This window comes from Macaca nemestrina, chromosome 1 (assembly GCF_043159975.1).
Source record: "Macaca nemestrina isolate mMacNem1 chromosome 1, mMacNem.hap1, whole genome shotgun sequence".
NCBI classification, from domain to species: Eukaryota; Metazoa; Chordata; class Mammalia; order Primates; family Cercopithecidae; genus Macaca; species Macaca nemestrina.
The window spans coordinates 163,752,545-163,770,145 of NC_092125.1; the positions used below are offsets into that span (position 1 = coordinate 163,752,545).

General features: G+C 36.2%; 1 protein-coding gene across 13 annotated transcripts in view; it reads right to left on the minus strand.

Annotated features, from left to right (window-relative positions):
* The window catches only part of LOC105498361 (leucine rich repeat containing 7), a 571,142-nt gene that overhangs the window by 241,863 nt on the left and 311,678 nt on the right, over nucleotides 1-17,601 (minus strand). For 3 of the 13 annotated variants that reach the window (XM_071091277.1, XM_071091281.1, XM_071091269.1), the window contains one exon: nucleotides 713-16,674. The exons of the other annotated variants lie outside the window; for them this stretch is intronic. In XM_071091277.1, the coding sequence (XP_070947378.1) occupies nucleotides 16,668-16,674 (7 nt within the window). In that variant the 3' untranslated portion in view covers nucleotides 713-16,667. Of the gene's footprint in view, nucleotides 1-712; nucleotides 16,675-17,601 lie in introns of those variants that run through there. 13 annotated transcript variants of the gene reach the window in all.

Genomic DNA, 17,601 nt, shown 5'->3' on the forward strand with positions numbered 1-17,601 from the left:
ATGCCTTGACATTATTAGAAGCTACATGGTTCCCATATCTACTTATATCAAGGAATACTGAAAGTACTCAGTAGTTATATATAGAAACATTCTGAGCTATTTACCCATATTTATGGTAATTACTGTAGGAAATAATTTACATTTCAAAGTTTTACCAGTTTGTATAAGATCCTTCTACAAAGCTTCTACTTATAATAAAAATTACAATTCCAAACATTTTTTCAAGAAAAAAAAATAGAATGTATTTCAATATATAGCATAAGCTGAAACAAAAAAGTAGTGTATTATCCTTACCAAATAACATTAAAGTTCTTATTAGCGGAATTGGAAATACTTTTTATGCCCCTCTTACCAGGTTAATGTGTAGATCAAAAAACACATTCTTGAAAGTATTGTTTCATGTGCTTTCAAAAGTTTAATACATATTAGCTGTCTGAGATTTTGTTACATTTTCAATCTTGAATCTTAGGAAATGCAAAAGAAACCACCTTGATTTTAAAAGGTTGGAAAAATAAAATTGATAGCTAAAGACATTGAGTCGTAAATTAAGGACAGTATTACATTATTGCAAAGAAACTGACACTCTTTTAACTGTATGAAACCCATTGATTATCTCTTCAATCTCGCGTTATGAGGACTGAATGGTTAATCTGCGATTCAAGAACCCAAAATGTACCTGGATGTATTTTTAAAAATGAAAAACACCTCAAGAGAATAATCAATTCTTTTAATGTGTAATGAATATCTATCATCCACAGGAAGCATTAACATAATTTGATTCTTAATCAAGTGCTTGGAGGTAAATCAAATAAGCGACACCGACATAAATAATTTGGTTTCTTAAACAGAATTTAAGCAAAACTATAATCTGTAGGCAAAACAATGAAGTTAATACAAGATTGAGTACTGGAGAGAAGTGGGTTTGAATCCAATTTCTGCCACTTCCTATCAAAGCGATCTTGAGTAAATTGTTTAATTTCTCTGAGACTCAATTTTCTCATGTGTAACGCAGTGACAACACATACGTCACTCAGTTGTTACAAGGGTCAGTGAAATAATGCATGTAGGTAAAGAGCTTGGCATGTCCAGTAAATAAATATTATTTACCCCTCATTATTCTGGAATAAGGGATCACTTAGGGGCTAAATCAGTTTTGTCTAGCTTACTGTTTTGTTAGAGGGATGACAGTTTGAGTCGTAATTCATATGATTTCATATATCTTCAGGTCAATTACAGTACCAGAAGGAATTTTAAAAATGTGTATTGTATCGTATCATATTTAAATACATCATTGGCTTTATCTGCGTGATGTTGCTCCAACATTTTTTTTCTCATTTGAGGTTTTAACTCATGCCTTGAGTACCAACTGTGTCCTTGCTACTCACACAGGTAATCTTTAAGAGTTACCACTTAGTGAGGTCCAAACTCCTCACCCTACCTTTCCACTTTTATTTTCTACTACTGTTTTAACTTACTTCCCTGATCAGAAACCCAGGTCAGCCCTCATTCCATAAATAGATATTAGACTTTCCTACATCCACTATTTTCTCTGCCTGATATGCCACTGCCATCCTTCCAATAGTTGAAATATAACTTCTCCCCTTTTACAATATTTTGGAGTTTTAAATTTATTCAGTTTTATTGAGTTATAATTGACATATAAAATAGTATATATTCAGTATACAGAGTGATGTTTCAATATATGTATACATTGTGAAATTATGACCACAATCAAGTGAATTATGATACCTATCACTTCACATGTTTATTTTTTTCTTTTTTGTGATTAGAATACAGGCACCTGTCATTTTATTGCACTTCATTTTACTTTATTGTGCTTCACAGATACTGCATGTTTTACACATTAAAGGTTTGTGGCAACCCTGTGTTGAGCAAGTCTATTGGCACTATTTTTCCAACAGCATATGCTCACTCATGTCTTTGTGTCACTTTTGGTAATATTTCAGACTTTTCCTTATTGTTGTAACTATCATGTTTATTTATAATCAGTGGTTTTTTGTTTCTTTTTTGAGACAGAGTCTTACTCTGTTGCCCAGGCTGTAGTACAGTGGCACGATCTTGGCTCACTGCAACCTCCACCTCCTGGATTCAAGTGATTCTCCTGCCTCAGTCTCCTGAGTAGCTGGAACTACAGATGTACACCAGCACATCTGGCTAAGTTTCGTATTTAATAGAGGTGGGGTTTCACCATTTTGGCCAGGCTGGTCTTGAACTCTTGGCCTCCCAAAGTGCTTGGATTACAGGTGTGAGCCACCATGCTCAGCCAATGATCAATGATATTTGATGTTACTACTATTGTAATTGTTTTGGGGAGCCATGAACCATGCCCATATAAGATGGAAAAGTTAATTTGATAAATATTGTGTATATTCTGCCTGTTCCTCCAAAAGACCATTCCCCTCTCTCCCTCTCCTTGGGATCTCTATTCCCTGAGGCACAACAATATTGAAATTATGACAGTTAATAAACCTACAATGGTCTCTAAGTGTTCAAGTGGAAGAAAGATTTGTGGGTCTTCCACTTTAAATGGAAAGCTAGAAATGGTTAAGCTTAGTGAGGAAGGCATGTCAGAAGCTGGAGTCACCAAAAGCTATGCCTCTTATGCCAAACAGTTAGCCAAGTTGTAAATTCAAAGGAACATTTCTTGAAGGAAATAAAAAATGCCACTTCAGTGAATACATGAATGATAAGAAAGTGAAACAGCCTTACTGCTGATATGGAGAAAGTGGTAGTGGTCTGGACAGAAGATCAAACCAGTCACAACATTCTCTTAAGCCAGAGACTAATCCAGAGCAAGACGCTAACTCTCTTCAATCCTATGAAGACTGAGAAAAGTAAGGAGGCTGCAGAAGAAATGTTTGAAGCTAGCAGAGGTTGGTTTATGAAGTTTACAGAAATAAGTCATCTCTATGACATAAAAGTGCAAGGTGAAGTGACAAGTGCTGATGTAGAAGCTGCAGTGAGTTATCCAGAAGATCTAGCTAAGATAATTAACGAAGGTGGCTACATTAAAAAACAGGTTCTTGGCTGGGCCCAGTGGCTCACGCCTGTAATCCCAGCACTTTGGGAGGCCGAGGCGGGAGGATCATGAGGTCAGGAGATCAAGACCATCCTGGCTAACACGGTGAAACCCTGTCTCTGCTAACACACACACACACACACACACACACACACACACACACACACGAATTAGCCGGGCGTGATGGTGGGTGCCTATAGTCCCAGTTACTCGGAAAGCTGAGGCAGGAGGATGGCATGAGCCCGGGAGGTGGAGCTTGCAATGAGCCGAGATCATGCCACTGCAGTCCAGCCTGGGCGACAGAGTGAGACTCCATCTCAAAAAAAACAAAAAACAAACAAAAAAAACCCCCAAAAAACAGATTTTCAATGTAGATGAAATAGCCTTCTATTGGAAGAAAATGCCATCTGGGACATTCAAAGGTAAAGAGGAAAAGTCAATGCCTGGCATCAAAGCCTCAAAGGACAGTCTGACTCTCCTATTGGGGCTAATGCAGTTGGTAAATTAAAGTTAAAGCCAATGCTCATTTACCATTCTGAAAATCTTAGGAGCCTTAAGAATTATGCTAAATCTATTCTGCCTGTGCTTTAGAAATGGAACAACAAAGTCTGGATGACAACACCTCTGTTTACGACATGATTTACTGAATATTTTAAGACTACTGTTGAGACCTACTGCTCAGAAACAAAGATTCCTTTCAAAATATTACTGTTCATTGACAATGCACCTAGTCATTCAAAAGCTCCCATGGAGATGTACAAGATTAGTGTTGTTTTTATGCCTGTGAATACAACATCCATTCTGCTGTTCATGGGTCAAGGAATAATTTTGGCTTCCAAGCCTTATTATTTAAGAAATACATTTTGTATATAGCCAGATCATGATTCCTCACATGGACCTGGGCAAAGTAAATTGAAAACATTCTGGAGAGGATTCACCATTCTAGATGCCATTAACAGCAATCATAATTTATGAGAGGAGATCATACTATCAACATTAACAGAAGTTTGGAAGAAATTGATTCCAGCCCTCATGGATTACTTTGAGGGGTTTAATACTTCAGTGTAGAAAGTAATTTCAGTGTGGTAGAAAGAGATCTAAAATTAGAAGTGGAGCCTGAAGATGTGACTGAATTGTTGCAATCTCATACAACTTTAACAGACAAGAAATTGCTTCTTATGGATGATCTAAGAAACTGATTTCCTTCCTCCTCCTTCTCCTCCTTTTTCTCCTTCTCCTCCTCCTCCTCTTCTTCTTCTTCCTCCTCCTCCTCCTCTCCTTCTTCTTCTCCATATCCTTACTCTTCTTTTGGACAGGGTCTCATTCTGTCATCCAGGCTGGAGTGAGTGGCACAGTCTTGGCTCACTGAAGCCTCAACCACCCAGGCTCAAGTGATCCTCCCACCTCAGCCTCCTGAGTAGCTGGGACTACAGGTGCATGCCACCACACCCAGCTAATTTTGTATATTTTTATAGAGACAGAACTTTGGCATGTTGCCCAGGTTCATGGCGAACTTCTGGGCTGAAGTAATCCACCTACCTTAGCCTCCCAAAGTGCTGGGATTACAGGAGTGAGTCACTGCACCTGGCGAAAGTGGTTTCTTGAGATGGTAAAGATGCCGTGAACATTGTTGAAATGACAAGAAAGAATTCAGAATATTACATAAACTTATTAATAAAGCAACCACAAATGTTTGAGGTTACTTTATTAATGTAAAAAATGTAACTCAAATTTTGAAAGAAGTTCTACTGTAGGTAAAATGCTATCAAATAGCATCACGTGCTACAGAGAAATCAGCATTTAAAGAGAAAGATGTTCTAGAGAAATCTTTCATGAAAGGAAGAGTCAATTGATGCAGCAAACTTCATTGTTGTCTTATTTTAAGAAATTGCTAGAGCCACCATAACCTCAATCAACCACCACCCTGATCAGTCAGCAGTCATTAACATCAAGGAAAGACCCTCTACCAACATAAAGATTACTACTTGCTGAAGCATCAGAAGATTATTAGAATTTTTAGCAACAAGGTATTTTTTCATTACAATATTTCATTACGATATTTTTTTAAAGACATGATGCTATTGCTCACTTAATAGACTACAGTATATTGTAAACATAATGCTTACATTCAGTGGAAAACAATAGTTTTATCGTAATATTTGCTTTATTGTGGTGGTGTGAAACTGGGCCTGCAATGTCTCTGAGGTATGATTGTACTTAAGATCCACTCTGTTGGCATATTTCAAGTACTCAATATATTCTTATGCTGTATATTAGGTCTCCAACACATATCCATTTTACAACTGCAAGTTTGTATCCTTTGGGCTACATCTCCCCATCTTCCCTACCCCCAGACAGCTGGTAACCGCTGTTCTACTCTCAGCTTCTGTCTGTGTTTCTTTAGATTCCACCTGTAAATGAGATCATGTAGCATTTTTCTTTCTGTGTTTGGCTTATTTCACTCAGAAAGTGTCCTCTAGACACAAACAAATGGAAGAACATACCATGCTCATGGATAGGAAGAATCAATATCATCAAAATGGCCATACTGCCAAAGGTAATTTATAGATTCAATGCCATCCCCATCAAGCTACCAATGAGTTTCTTCACAGAATTGGAAAAAACTGCTTTAAAGTTCATATGGAACCAAAAAAGAGCCTGCATTGCCAAGACAATATTAAGTCAAAAGAACAAAGCTGGAGGCATCACACTACCTGACTTCAAACTATACTACAAGGCTACAGCAACCAAAATAGCATGGTACTGGTACCAAAACAGAGATATAGACCAATGGAACAGAACAGAGTCCTCAGAAATAATACCATACATCTACAGCCATCTGATCTTTGACAAACCTGAGAAAAACAAGAAATGGGGAAAGGATTCCCTATTTAATAAATGGTGCTGGGAAAATTGGCTAGGCATAAGTAGAAAGCTGAAACTGGATCCTTTCCTTACTCCTTATACGAAAATTAATTCAAGCTGGATTAGAGACTTAAATGTTAGACCTAATACCATAAAAACCCTAGAAGAAAACCTAGGTAATACCATTCAGGACATAGGCATGGGCAAGGACTTCATGTCTAAAACACCAAAAGCAACGGCAACAGAAGCCAAAATTGACAAATGGGATCTCATTAAACTAAAGAGCTTCTGCACAGCAAAAGAAACTACCATCAGAGTGAACAGGCAACCTACAGAATGGGAGAAAATTTTTGCAATCTACTCATCTGACAAAGGGCTAATATCCAGAACCTATAAAGAACTCAAACAAATTTACAAGAAAAAAACAAACAGTCCCATCAAAAAGTGGGCAAGGGATATGAACAGACATTTCTCAAAAGAAGACATTCATACAGCCAACAGACACATGAAAAAATGCTCATCATCACTGGCCATCAGAGAAATGCAAATCAAAACCACAATGAGATACCATCTCACACCAATTAGAATGGCAATCATTAAAAAGTCAGGAAACAACAGGTGCTAGAGAGGATGTGGAGAAACAGGAACACTTTTACACTGTTGGTGGGATTTTAAACTAGTTCAACCATTGTGGAAAATAGTATGGCGATTCCTCAAGGATCTAGAACTAGAAGTACCATATGACCCAGCCATCCCATTACTGGGTATATACCCAAAGGATTCTACATCATGCTGCTATAAAGACATATGCACACGTATGTTCACTGCGGCACTATTCACAATAGCAAAGATTTGGAATCAACTCAAATGTCCATCAGTGACAGATTGGATTAAGAAAATGTGGCCCATATACACCTTGGAATACTATGCAGCCATAAAAAAGGATGAGTTTGTGTCCTTTGTAGGGACATGGATGCAGCTGGAAACCATAATTCTCAGCAAACTATTGCAAGAACAGAAAACCAAACACCGCATGTTCTCACTCATAGGTGGGAACTGAACAATGAGATCACCTGGACTCTGGAAGGGGAATATCATACACCAGGGCCTATTATGGGGAGAGGGGAGAGGGGAGAGGGGAGGGATTGCATTGGGAGTTATACCTGATGTAAATGATGAGTTGATGGGTGCAGCACACCAACATGGCACAAGTATACATATGTAACAAACCTGCACGTTATGCACATGTACCCTAGAACTTAAATAAATAAATAAATAAATAAATAAATAAATAAATAAAGTGTCCTCTAGTTTCATCCATGTTGTTACAAATGACAGGATCTCTGTTTTTAAGGTTAAATGATATTTATATAGTGTTTATATTTGTGTGTGTGTAGGTCTGTACATTATGATGCAATTTCTTTATCCATTCATCAGTCAATGGGCATTTAAATTAATCCATATTTTGGCTACTGTGAATAATCCTGCAATGAACACGGGACTGCAAATCTCCCTTTGAGGTACATGTTTTATTTCCTTTGGGTATAATATATACAGAAGAGGAATTGCTGGGTCATATGGTAGTTTTAACTTTTTAAGGAAATTTCGTACTGTTTTCCATAATGGCTATACCAATTTACATTCTCAGCAATTTACCTTTTCTCTACTCCCTTTTCAATACTTGTTATCTCTAGTCTTCTTGATAATACCCATCTTAACTGATATACAGTGATAACTCATGGCTTCGATTTGCATTTTCCTGATGATTAGTGATGTTGAACACCTTTTCATATACTTGTTGTCATTCATAATTCTTCTTCGGAAAAATGTTTATTTACATACTTTGTCAATTCTATTTTGTAAACTGGGTTATTTTTGTTTGCTTTTTTTTTGCTATTCAGTTGTATAGGCTTTTAAAATATATTTTGGATATTAACTTCTTATTAGATATATAGTTTGCAAATATTTTCTCACCATCTATAGGGTGCCTTGTATTTGTTCTTTTTTTTTTTTTCTTTTATCTGGAGACAGGGTCTCACTCTGTCACCCAGGCTGGAGTGCAGTGGTGTGATCATGGCTCACTGCAGTCTTGACCTCCTTGGTTTCAGTGATCCTCTCACCTCAGCCTCCCAAGTAGTTGGGACCACAAGCATGCACTATCACTCCTGGTTAATTTTATTTTATTTTTGTAGAGATGGGGGTCTTACTATGTTGCCCAGACTAGTCTTGAACTCTGGCCTCAAGTGATCCTCCTGCCTTGGTCTCCTAAAGTTCTGAGATTATAGGTGTGAGCCACCATGCCCAGCCTGCCTTTTTATTTTGTTGACTATTTCCTTTGCTGTGTAAAAACCTTTCAGTTTGAGTTAGTCTCATTTGTTTTTCTTTTTTTGCCTGAGCTTTTGGTGTCATAACAATTCAAATGGAAGTGACAGCTATACACATATTAGTTGAATGATGCTAATAATTTCAAACTCAACAATGTTCTAGTAGCACGATTCGAACTAATAGCACATACAAGTACTGGTTTCATTGGAAATTTTAATAGGAATAATATTGGAAATAGTTTCATATTTTTATGATGATAGATACAGGGACTGATTTTAGACATTTTAATTTTGTTGTTATTGCATATGATAGTACTTCTGACACTCAGCAGAAGATTGCATTTCCTCTGGTTGCCATATCTCCTCTATTCATTTAACAAATCTAACTTTGGACAAAGCACTTTTCTATCCAGTGGAGATATAATGATGAATAAGACATAGACCCGCTTTCAAAGAGCTCAAGAAAGCAGACCTTCAAACAACTAATGAAAATACGATGTGATAACATTTTAGAAATTTTATATCCAAAGTCCCATATGCACATATTTGGGGATCCAGAGAAATCTTCAAAGAGGCATTGACATTTGGACTGGATCTTAGTCAAACTAATAAAGGCAAGCAGATTTATAAGTCAATATAAAACAGTTATAAATGCAAGATGCATTATTCTGGCTTTGCAATTTGTTGTTAGTTGCTTTGAACATGGCTGTGTCTTTTTTTTCCTGGAAAATCCTTTTCAAATTAAATCATAAAGCCACAGAGTAAAGCCCTGATTTAAGGAACAATCTAGAAGCAGTTTCTGTCAAACTTTTTCCATTTTTCCTTATATATGACAAGAATAAGGTACACTCTGATGAGAGTTCTTTGAATTTCACTTCCAAAAATGTCTCCCAATTCTGTTTACTTTTTCTTCCCTATTATTATACTCTCCTTCTTTTGTCATGATTACAGCAACTGGTCTCCCTATCCCTCATATTAACTCCTATGATACTTTCATAAAGGCTACTTAGAGAAACATAGACCCCAAATGGCAATTTCCGTCCTGAGGTTATTGTCAACATTTAAGGGGATCTGAGAACTTGACTCACAGCACTTCTTACTGATATTTTCTATCCTACTGCATAGCACACCAAAACTCCTAGGAAAACCTTACCCTCCTACCCAAAGAACTCTCTTTCCTGACGTCACGTTTACCCCATCTTTTGCCCTGATCATCCCCTTGCTCAGTGCTAAAGTCCTACAGAGTGAGCTCCTGATGTCCCCTCACCTCCAGCTCCCACACAGAGTCCACGAGGGAGAATAATTCTCCTCCTTTGGCTTTTATTTGAGAGCATCTTGCAGTGACTGTTGTCTTTTCTTCTTTCAGGAAGTGGAGACAGAGAACAAAGCTAAGTGGGCAAGGAGGAAGGAAAAATACAAAAATCTCCATTTTGTCCCATACCATTTTAATTTGCCTTTTTTTCTGCCCTACTCAGAGTATGCAAACATTTTTCCAGTGTCTTGGAGCATTTCCTGGAGAAATATCAACTTCTTGTAATTAAAAGACATTCCTATTAGTAGTTAACTTCCTCTCTTTTAAAGAATAGAGTCTCAGTTTTACGGGTGGTAAAATGGCTCCTTGTTACTTTAACAGCAGCAAACAAGACCAACCGTCAGGATTCCGGGTTTGTCCTGTTCACCCTGAACAAGGCAGGGGACCCTGACTCCGTGGCTTAGGAAATGAATCTGCAATCCTTAACCTGGGATTGTTCCTGAGAATTTGTGTTCAGCATGGGAATTTTGACCTGCTCCGTTTTTGATCTGAGTTGGTTCACCCCTCCTTAGAAAACCTAGTGGGCCCCTGCTCCAGGAAGGTCACCATATTGATGCCCAACTTACTGTTACCACCCGATCAGCATAACACACTACATCCTAGAACTCCTGGGCTCAAGAAATCCTCCTACCTCACTCTCCTGAGTAGCTGGGACTACAGGCATGTGCCACCCCGCCTGCGGTGCTGCAGTATTTCTCATCAGCGCTGAGAAATCTCTCATTCCTACTGAGGCCACAGCAGACCACTTAGCGCCTCTAGGAACCGTGCTTGGCAGGACCACTTCCCACTCCTAGGGGTTTGGAGATGTGGTTTCCGGAGAGATGGTCCTTTCAGTAGCCTCTCAGAAACCATCTTTGGTGCTGTCTTCTGAGGCTCCAATTTCATTCATCAGAGTTCTTGGCCTGAGGCCAGTCGTAACATTAGGCCGGGAGATTTTTGTCAGATTTCCTACTTAGTGGGTTCTTTGTTTTTGAGTTTGTCCCTTCCTGGTAACAACTAAGTGGCAGGCATATTCTGGCCAGTGTGCAGTCTTTTTTTTTTTTTTTTCCCCAGCAGTTTTAGGTTTACAGCAAAATTGATAGGAAAACACAGAGATTTCTCATATACTCCCCACCCCAACACACGCATAGCTTTCCCTAATATTCACATCCCCAGCCTGAGTGGTACATTGTTTCAACTGATAAACTACATCTACACATCATAGTCACCCAAAGTCCAGAGTTTACATTAGGGTTCACTCTTGGTGTACATTTGATGGGTTTGGACAAATGTATCCATCCTGGATAATACATGTCATTATACATTGGTCCAAACCCATCAAATGTACACCAAATATATAAATATATGTATATATACATTTTATAATATTTATATATAAATATTATACATAGCAGAGTAAATATATATCATACACAGCTTGTTCTTTTATATATATACATTTATTTATATATATATAGTATCATTATTCATCATGCAGAGTGTCTTCACTGCCCTAAAATCAAAGTCTGTTTATCTCATTAGCTGTGCTATAAACCTGTGATTTTTCTAGTTAATGGTAGATCACATAAAAAACTCCAAAATTTGCTTTATCTTCAGGCCTACAGTAACAGTCAAATCAGCAAGGCAGCCATTCTCATTTAGTGGGGTGGATCTTGAATAGAGACTCAGAAAATCTGCCAGTAGCCTTGTCTTCTCCTGCAGAAAGAATTTTTTAATTTTTATGACTTGAGTGGCCTCATCATGCCACCTAAGTCTGTTTCTTCATCTGAACAAGCATTCTTTTTTTTTTTGATATATATATTTTATTATACTTTAAGTTCTAGGGTACATGTGCATAACGTGCAGGTTTGTTACATATGTATACTTGTGCCTTGTTGGTGTGCTGCACCCATCAACTTGTCAGCACCCATCAACTCGTCATTTACATCAGGTATAACTCCCAATGCAATCCCTCCCCGCTCCCCCCTGAACAAGCATTCTTGAATCAGTCGTGCATTCTCTAAAACCACTGTAACTCCAATCTCAGTGTGACTATCAAAATGTCCCGTTGGCTCCACAGTGGTTTTTCAAAGATAACACAGCTTGTTCTAGATGTACTTTTGCCCCTTTATGTTTTAACTGCAGATGTCAGTCTGTCACTATTCAAATGCATTCTTGTTTTTTTTTCCTAAGGTAAGCATTCTTTGGAGACGTGACTTTACTTCTCCAAGAAACTAACGAAGCTTGTGATACCTCTAGTATCTAGAATCTAGTAGTAACGACAATCAGGAAGTCCAATCTTTACAAATACCTATTTTAAATCTTTAAGGTAGGGAGGCAATACAGTTCAAATCTTTAGTCTTCAGCAAATTATATTAAAATATCTTGACATGTTTTCTTCTACTTTCACATAACTGTGCACTTCTGATTCTTCTACTCCAACTGATTCTTTTTTCCTGCCATCCTGCCCTCACTATCTTGGTCCCTCAATCTCTTGTCTCCTCTACACTTTTGAGAGTCTCATACTACATCCTTATCACACGTCTTGTTTTCCCAGTGTTCATAGTCTCTTTAGGAGTAAAATATGTTTATTCTGTTTGTCTAATAATAATCTGGTAGAAACCTCAAAAGCATTATGCTAAGTGAAAGGAACCAGACACAAAAGATGTCTACTTGAATAATTCTACTTATATGAAATGTTCAGAAAAGGAAAATTTATAAAGACAGAAAGCAGTTTAGTAGTTACCTGGGGCTAGGGTAGGAAAGGAGATTAGAATGGGGATTAATTGTGAATAAGCAGGAGGGACTTGGGCATTGGGTAACAGAAATGGCCAAAATTAAATTGTGGTGATAATTGCACTTCTCTATAAATTTACTAAAAATATTGAATTGTACACTTAAAATGAGTTAGTTTTATATTATGTATTTCACACACCTCAATAAAGCTGATTTTAAAAAAAAGAATTGTCTAAGTAGCTTTAGAGACAGGGTCTTGTTCTGTTGCCCAGGCTGGAGTGTAGTGGTGTGATCATAGCTCATTGTAGCCTCAAACTCTTGGCCTCAAGTGATCCTCTTGCCTTGACATCTCAAAGCACTGGGATTATAGGTGTACACCACTACACTTGATCCAGAGTGGCTTTTGTTCTTTGCTTGCTTAGCAAGGAGAGTGTGAATTCTTACTTAGCCAGTTTTATCTCATCACTCACAAATCTAACTTGTCATTCCGCTGCTTAAAACCATTTCATCAAAACCTCCCTATTGCCCACAAAATAAAGACCAACTATGGTATAAGAGCCCCTTCACAGTTTCTCCTCTGTCTACCTCATGGTTACTCCTTCCTCATGCTTTCTCTTTTACATATTCAACCACTTGTGACATGGAGTTTTCTCTATGAGCAACACTCATTCTCCTTTTGCCCATTTTAAAATTCCAATTTATGGTTTGAAAGACTCCTCAGGCTTCACCTGGACTTTACAGATAGGACTAAGAAATAGAACTTCTCTTTACTATTTCTCGGCCTTCATCACATCTCCATAATCCTATGTACTATGCTGTACTGCATATAATGCTTCACTTGTCTCTATTCCTTATCAGACCTTAAGCTTCTGAACAGCAGGGGCTCTTTGTACAAGGTGTCTCTAGTGTTAATCCTTGTGCTTGACACACAGTCAGTCGTCAACAAATGTTTATTGAATTGGATTGAATTAAAGGTTTGTATTTCTCTAAAATTTGCCCAAGCACCAGAGGTGATGAAGAGTTTGGATTTCTGATGTTCTATCTATATGTTAAATACAGCTGAAATCAAAGCAAGTTGTACCTGTGTGAGGGTTGGAAGAATTACTGGTTTGATACAAGATTTCTACCTCATTGAGATTTGAGGAAGATGTAGTTTCCACATTCTCATGCTGTTCTAAACCCATCTGTTCTGAAATTATTATTTTTACTCTACTAGACCTCCAGATGCTATATTTTTGCCCTGGTAATAGTGTTTTTTATGCCAATGAATAAATACAGACTATCAGTCTTTACTCAACTTATATTGATTGCTAGTGGCAGAAACAAGTGACACAAAATAAAACTGACTACGCCTAACATGCCTTCCTTTTAAAAATTGACAAAATAATCATAATTTTTGGTGACAAAATTTAGATCTGCCAGTTTTGGCTCAAGAAGAGTTGATTTGATTAAAAAGATAAGACAAAATAGGAGGAACCTTAACTGTCAAAGTTTGATATAGACAAAAAATATGGCTGGTAGAGTAAATTTATGAAATTCTTGAAGTTCCAGAAACCTGTAACTTCTGAGAAACATATTGGAATACATATTCTGTTCTCTGAGGCACTACTAAAAGGCATAACAACTGGCTTCTCTTCATGAGATGCCAATAAAATGATGAAAGGCAATACAGTGTACACCGCTACACTTGGCCCAGAGTGGCTTTTGTTCTTTGCTTGCTTAGCAAGGAGAGTGTGAATTCTTACTTAGCCAGTTTTATCTCATCACTCACAAATCTAACTTGTCATTCTGCTGCTTAAAACCATTTCATCAAAACCTCTCTATTGCCCAGAAAATAAAGCCCAACTATGGCATAAGAGCCCCTTCATAGTTGTTGTTCACATCATGCCCCAGGTTCCTGAGAGTAGTCTAATATTATGAAGAGAGAAAGGGCTATATGGTATTTGTATCTTGGAGAATGGGTAACCACATACTGTACTGCCTTTTTCTTAAGGGGTCGTTTTTGTTGTTTTCTTTATTGAATATGTTTAGCCAAATTCTGGCATAATATGCATATCCTACTACTCCTGAATGTAAAATCAATAGCATATATTTATAAAAGAGTTCAATACAATTATTTCAATAAGAGTAAATGCATATGAAAACATCTCATCTTATTACCATTTTTACCTGTTTTTTTAAAAAGTATATATTGAGGCTGAAATTATATGAAACTTCACAGATAAACACAGTATTTTGTTAAACTGGTATGCATGATTCCTCTTGGAATAAAAGATTAGAGTCACACAAATATTGTGAATGAATTTACAATCACTTATGATTGTTGGAGCACTAACCAGGACATATAACATGGACAGTGGGCAAAATAAATCATGTATTATATTCAATTGTATTCATTTTAACCTTTTACTTTTATAATCACTTCTGCTGATTAAGTTTTAAAGAACTTTAGCTTTGATAACAGTTATTCAATTTACTTGTTAACTTCTTTTCATTAAGAAAAATTTCCTTTATGCTACACATACAAGTTTTCAATTGTTATATATTGTCAAGACCAGAAAGACAACATGGTTTACTGCAGTAAAGTTAATTATTCAACAGTCTACACACTGATGCGGACTTTCATTGCCGCTGCATAAGATTTTTAAGCTTTAATAATGAAAGGTCCAGTTTCTTACTTAGACCATCATAAAGTCAAAACAGCAATGTTTCTTTAATCTTTAAAGCTACTTTCACGCAGAATGTTTTAAGTAATCTCTTTTTAAGTAATCTCTAAAATAAATTTCGGAAAGCTAAATAAATTGATGGCATCTGAAGGGCACTGAGAATTCATAAGAACACATTATAAAACTACACTAAGATAGTGCAACTTATTCTAAAGCAATGTCAGGAATTTACAATTTTGTTTTTAGAATAGCAATATACCTTTTACTTTTTCAGTGATATATTCAATATATGTGACAATGACAGAAGTCAATTAGCATATAGTATACACAGCTAAAAACAGATGGTACAAACACAGTAGACTTAAAATTTTTACATATAGATCTTCATAAGTACTCATGGAAAAATCAGCATTTACACAAGTTTAACAAAAAATCAACATCTACTTTCAGATATATGTTTTTACAAAGAGTTACGCATTCTAAGGCAATTTTATATTTATATATTTCACATAATTGAAATTCATAAAACAGAATAGAAATATTCAAGAAAGTACATTTCAGCTCCAATAGCATAGGTTTTGCAAAAAAATGTGTTTCTTTCCTAGGCAGTAAAATGAAATAGAAACTAAACAATAGGAAAAGCCTGTAAGCTCAGTGTGTCCTGCTCATACCTGTTTTATAAAAAGAACCTTTGAATTGTATTTAATCAAGCACTAGCTCCAACACAGTCATTGTAAATTATTTGTATTTTGCCTTGTTCCAAAAAGGAGTTAATATGGGATGACGAGTGAATTTGCTGTACTGCATTAGGTATCAGTAAGAAGATGGTGACCCTTGTATGTTGAATTTCAATCTTTTCAAAATTTCAATATTAAATATATCCTACTTCTAAACTATATGTATAAAATGTTAAAAGCAAATGAACCCATTATGTCGATTGTTATTTATTTAGCAAAAGTACCATTACAGAGACTCATTTTATATGCAAATTGAAATGCTATAAGTCATTGAACTGCACGAAAAGCCAATATGGTTAATTAACAAATGTATTTTAGAGCTAGAAAATAACTGTTTCACATTAAATTACTTAAGATGAAAGGATACATAAAATCAATCAATCACCAGCGCTTCATATTTTGACTTGTGCCATCTGGGAACTTTGCAAAATAAGTCCACAATGGAACATCATCAGGGAGTATGACAGAAAAACGAGGCAATTGTATTCAGTCTCTGAAGAATTTAACAAACTAGAGAAATTATCTTATTTACTGCATTAGGATGACTTTTAAAAGATGGCTTAGTTTGATCCATATAAAAAATATACAAATTATACACAACAGCACCTTAACATAACAAATAGTGAAATCAATCAGATAAAAATATGGTTACTGTTTTTTTGAGACTGATAAAATTTCATATTCATTGAAAGTTATGGCAACTGAACACACTTGGAAAAAAATCAGGTCTTTCTATATTAGTCAGAAATGTCATTGTTAAACTTTAACAAAGACCAAACATTTTGTAGATACTAGGCAGTAAGAAGGCAGCCCCCATCAGCAGGTAGCGCACCAAAAATGTTTGGTTTCGTAATATAGTTTGGGAGAACTACCTCTACAAAGTCTATTCGTGCTGATGCTCCTGATGCTGCCATTTCTGGTGCCCGAAAAGCTGCTCCCTCCACATCCTCTGTTGTAGGTGTCACTGTATAGTCTCAGGCGATTGGGCAAGGGGCACACTCTGGATCTTCAGATGCTAAGATGAAAAAAATCAATTTCAATGCCCAAAAGATGGAACTCCTAATGCAGAAGGTGACTAAAATAATTACCAATTGGTTTACAGTACAGGGTGGTAGAAAGTTTACTTGTTTTAATGTAATTCCATAGAAATAGGTTTTAAGTAATATTTTTGTAAAGAGGCATAGTTCTAGGATTAGGAAAAATGTTAGATAAAATAAAAACAGAAAATTAAACTCAGCGTGGAATTGGACCAGATGATGAAAAACATGCATACCCCCTGAAAGGAGCAAGCAAAACTTTCATATGATGATCATCAGGTGATAAGCCATTGTCATGAAAATAACTTGCTCACACTATCACTTCCAAGCTTCTACTCATTTCCAATAACCCTCTGCGACAATAAGCATGATTAATGCATACTGTTTAAGGCATAATAGAAATGGACACATTGATATTTTACTATGAATTTTAATGTCCCCTACACTCTCTGAAAATGACAAAATTTATGAATTTCCCTTCTATGAAATTTTCTTCTCCAGTATAGTGGTTCAAATCATATTAAGATAATTCAGTTTAATCTCCATAGTGTTTGAAAAAGATCTTATATGAGAAAACACTGAAAGACACCAATGAGAGAGGTATATGTAAATGAACATACTGTAGAAGAACACATTTTATTATATTAAAAGAATTTTGATTGAAATAATGTTTTGGGTTGTAAACAAATCATTATTCTTCCAATATATTTTTCTGTTAAATATTTAAATAGCAACTTTTGCCAGGCATCTCCATGTTTTGATAAAAATATGTGTAATTTGGACCTTGAGAGGAAATTTTAAAAACCATTGACTTGAATGCAGAATGATAAATGTATATATGAGAACAAAATCGTTTATAAAAATATTTAACATCTCTAGATACAGCAATAGCTCAAATTAATAAA